The following is a 5,000-nucleotide window of genomic DNA, read 5'->3' as shown; positions in this document are numbered from 1 at the left end:
GAAGCGAGGAGGAGGGAATGGGGGAGGGAAATAATCGAAGGGAGAGGGGGATAGGGAGGGGAGGCAAAGGGGATAAAGGAGGGGAAGGAGGTGAGAGAAAAGAGAGAAAAAGGATTTAGAGAGAATCAAGAAAGGAGAAAGAAGGAGACAGGAAACGAAGTAAGACGGGAAAAGGAAAAGGGGAAAGACGAAAGGGAGAAGGCAAGGAAACGAAACTGGGAGAAGAGATAGCAAAGGATGAGAAAAAAAGGGAGAGAAGGCGAAAGAGAGGGAAGAAAGGGGAAAACGGATGAACAGACTCCTGTGGAAAATGACAATAACACGAGAAAAAAAAAACATAAATAGAACAAGGGAAAAGGAGACAACGTATGAAGAGAGAAAGTGGGGTAAGGCAAGAGGACTGAGAAAAATTAGAAAACGTCAAGGAAAATGGAAGCGCCTGCAGAAAGATAGAAGACCGAGTAAAGAAAGGTATTCACATAACTTCCCGGACCTCAAGTAATCACGGCAGAAATGCTTATCTTAACGAGGGTTTCAGTCTGTCACGCGAATAAGGGACACAAGAGAGAGGAGAGCAAGATGGGCCTCAAACATACAAACACACAAACTGACAAACACACACATATGTTTTTGTGTGTTTGTTTGCATATGTTTGTGTGTGTATGCACGTTCGCCTACATAAACACATAAATGCATACATACATACATACATACATACGGAGAGAGGGAGGGAGAGAGAGAGAGAGAGAGAGAGAGAGAGAGAGAGAGAGAGAGAGAGAGAGAGAGAGAGAGAGAGAGAGAGAGAGAGAGAGAGAGAGAGAGAGAGAGAGAGAGAGAGATATGAACGTTTGTTTGTGTATGCATCTGTATACTTCTGCGTCTGTTTTTATGTGTATATCTGTGTATTTTGTTATTCATTATTCAAATCATGTTTATTCCAGTCTTTTCTTCTTCATCCTCTTCCTCTTCTTTACTATTTATTCTTATTTTTTTATTGATTTATCGTTTCTCACCCGAAGAAAATCCACCGATGCTTCCCAGTTGTTCCCGTGATCTGAAACAGAGAAAAAGAAATGTATATTGATACATATTGCATATATGTTTATGTGTGTGTATATATATATATATATATATATATATATATATATATATATATATATATATATATATTATATATATATGTACATATATAGATTGATAGATTGATAGATAGATAGATAGATAGATAGATAGATACAAATAGAGATAGAGATATAGATAGATAGATAGATAGATAGATAGATAGATAGATATTGTCATGATAAAGTTAAGAGACGCATAGTTATTATTGATATCATTGTTAACATAATGATTATCGTCATTGTCTTTATCATTGTTATTGTCATTATTATCATTGTAGTTATTGTTATTATTATTGCATCTGTTAACATTATTATTGTATTTATTATTATTATTGTAGTTATTAACACCATCATTGTAGTGTTATTAACATAATAATCATTGTAGTTATTAACATAATAATCATTGTAGTTATTAACATTATTATTATCATAATCATTCTTCTATCATTATCATCATTATTCGCCCTTGTCCTCATTGACAAGTTGCTGAAACATTTTGATGCTCCATTTCCAGCGATTTGAAATTTAAGCTCCGCCCACACAGGCGTGTTAACCTATCCATTCAGCTCGTTAAGAAGGATGTGCAATAAACCGCCAAAAACTAAAAACTTATTTTTTTGTAACTCATCATTAGGCCATCTGAGAATTTAAAATACATTTCGTAGTGAAACGTATGTAAAACTGGTATATGTTTATACAGAGAGGTATAACGGTTCTTTTTAGATTCGAGTTAAAAAACGTAATACAACTGACATGAAAGGCAGTATTGAGAACTGGAAGATAAATAATTGTTGGTTTGATTTTTAATAGTAATTTACTTTTATCTTTAAACTCGTAAGAGACTGTTCATGATTATTTTTCAATAAAAGGCAACAATTTACATGAATACTAAATATACTATGTGTTTCTGTAACAATGGGCAGATGTATGAATTGGGAAATTCATACGAATGGCAATACATATCCACATTTTTTTTTTACATACCGAAATGTCACACCCTCAAGAAAATTATTACACCATCGGATGCATGCTACCGCCTTTGGCACAAATGGCCAAATTGCTTTTCTTTGCGACAATTATTGCACGTCTGTTATAGCTGCCGAGAGCCTCTGGAGTCTGGCCTACCATGAAAACAGTGCAGTAATGTTAATCAGTACATATTCAGCGGTCTATAACTGAACTTTCCTAGTCTATAATGTGTTTGACAGAGGAATACAGTTACTAGGGACGTATTTCGTGATATATTAACTCTCCTGCAATTCCTTAACCTCATTACAGTTTACTCAAATCACAGTATCAGATGTTCATAAGCCTACACGTTGATAACAGTGAGTGTGTTGACGTGTGAGCTTTGCAGGTTCCACACAGGACGAAATTCTGTACTTATTATGTGTACAAATTCCGTTAGGGTTACCTCTAGACTCTAAATCCGCAGTCTGCAGTTACGTATGGATTTCCGCTTTCCAGTCACAATATAATCTGGCAGTTTTTCCGCTATTTTGGCATGTCTGGCCAGAAAAATACATAGAACTTTTTATACATTCTGATATATACAAGTGATCCTTCGAATAAAGTTCCACTAATACTAAAATATTGCGTTTTTTCTTATATAGATGGTATTAATGATATATGATAATAATGATAGTGATAGTGATAATAATAATAATAATAATAATAATAATAATGGTAATAATAATATTAAGGAGTGTAATTATATGATGATAATAATTTTTAACATTATTACTATTACAATTATTATTATTATTATTATTATTATTATTATTATTATTATTATTATTATTGTTGTTGTTGTTGTTATTACTGTCGTCATTATAACTATAGTAATAGAAAAAAATAGTATGTTTTTCTTTTTTCTTTTTATCCTAGAGCTTCAGACACATCAGGGCATCAAGAGGGTTCCACTCGATATCTACTAACAAAATATAACAGGAATAGTCGACATGTTTAATAAATAGCAAAATATGAATAGAGGCATAGTATTTTTATCATCATTATTATCCTTGTCCCGCACCAAGCTCTATGTGCGAGACTTTTGCCTTTGTTTAGGGGATATAGACAACATTAGTCTAAAACCATATAAAAAGAAAAAAAAAATGGCTAATTCCTATTGTACGATACTTTTTCTTTCAACGGACAACGGCGATGCTCTGCCCACGTGACTTGAAATCCGTATTTGGCGCTGCAGATAAAGCTTAAATTATCATTATTACTACCATTACTATTTCATTATTCTCATTATGTATATATATGTATAATCGCAATTACAATATTGATAATGATAATGATGGTAATGTTAATTATAATAATGATAGCGTTAATGATAGTAATAGTAATAGTAATAATGATAACGAAAATAATAATGATGATAATAATAAAGACACTGATAATAATAATGATGATGAAAATGACAATAACAATTAAAGAATAATAATGAGAAAGATAATGTTAATGGCAGTAATGTTGATAATGGTAATGATAATAATAGTGATATGAAAAACAATAACAATGATATTCTGTTCATAACTTTGTAAGTTATCCTTCTAACCAACGCGCCGAAAACATAACCTCCTTAGCAAAGGTAATAATGATAATGATAATAATAATGATGTTAATGGTAATGATAATGATAATGATAAAAATACTCACCATAACCATAAGCATATTCATAATCATATAATAATAAGCATGATAATGATAATAACGGTAAAATCAGCAATACTGCTAATAACAATAATAATAATAACATTGATAATAATAACAATTAGTAATTGTAATAAGTATACTGATAATAATGATAATAATTATGATAATGACAATAATAACAGTAATACTAGTTATATTAATAATGATGATGGTAATGATGATAGGCCTAATAATGATAAAGATAATACTAATGATAATAATAATAATAATTATTCCAATTTCCATTATTATCATTATTATTATTGTTATGATATCAACAATAATAATAATTATTATTATTATCATTATTATTATTATCATTATTATTATTATTATCATTATTATTATTATTATTATTATTATTATTATTATTATTATTATTATTATTATCGTTATTATTATTATTATCATTATCATTATTATCATCATCATTCTTATTATTATTGTCATTATTGTTATTATTATCATCATCATCATCATTTTGATTACTGTTATTCTTGGTTATCTAATTCATTTTATCATTATCATAATTATCCTTATTATTGTTATTATTATCGTTATCATCATTATGATTATTTTATCATCATTACCATCATCATTATAAGCATCGTCATTGTTATTTCTATTGTTATTATTATTTTTGTTATTATTATTATTATTATTATTATTATTATTATTATTATTATTATTATTATCATCATCATCATCATCATTATTACTATTACCATTATCATTATTATCAACATCATAATCATCATCATAATTATTATCATTAATAAAAAAATATTATCATTATCATTATTATTATCACTAATATCATTATAAATATCATTATCATTATCCTTATTACTGTTATTATTACTATCATCATTATTGTTATTATTACTATTATCATCATTATTGTTATTATTACTAATGTCATAATTGTTGTTATTATTATTATTACCATCATTAGTATTAAAATTTTTGTTATCATCATTATTATATCTGACATCATTATCATTATGATCATTATTATTATTATCATCATTGCTATCATTTTTTATTATTACTATCATTAATATTATCATAATTGTTATCATCATTACTATTTTCTTATTTTTACTATCATCAACATTATCATTATCATTATCATCATTATCACTGTCGTTCTTATCATTATCTCTACATTCTTAC

The 5,000-nt window shown here is 28.4% G+C and overlaps 1 protein-coding gene across 1 annotated transcript in view; it reads right to left on the bottom strand.

The window, feature by feature from the left end:
• The window catches only part of LOC113806692 (sonic hedgehog protein), a 29,022-nt gene that overhangs the window by 4,489 nt on the left and 19,533 nt on the right, over positions 1-5,000 (bottom strand). Inside the window, exon 3 of the mRNA XM_027357856.2 lies at positions 1,014-1,054. Within this exon, the coding sequence (XP_027213657.2) occupies positions 1,014-1,054 (41 nt within the window). The remainder of the gene's footprint in view (positions 1-1,013; positions 1,055-5,000) is intronic.

Source organism: Penaeus vannamei, chromosome 38 (genome assembly GCF_042767895.1).
Source record: "Penaeus vannamei isolate JL-2024 chromosome 38, ASM4276789v1, whole genome shotgun sequence".
NCBI lineage: Eukaryota > Metazoa > Arthropoda > Malacostraca > Decapoda > Penaeidae > Penaeus > Penaeus vannamei.
The sequence above is the reverse complement of the archived record's forward strand: the minus strand, read 5'-3'. Positions and strand labels throughout refer to the sequence as shown.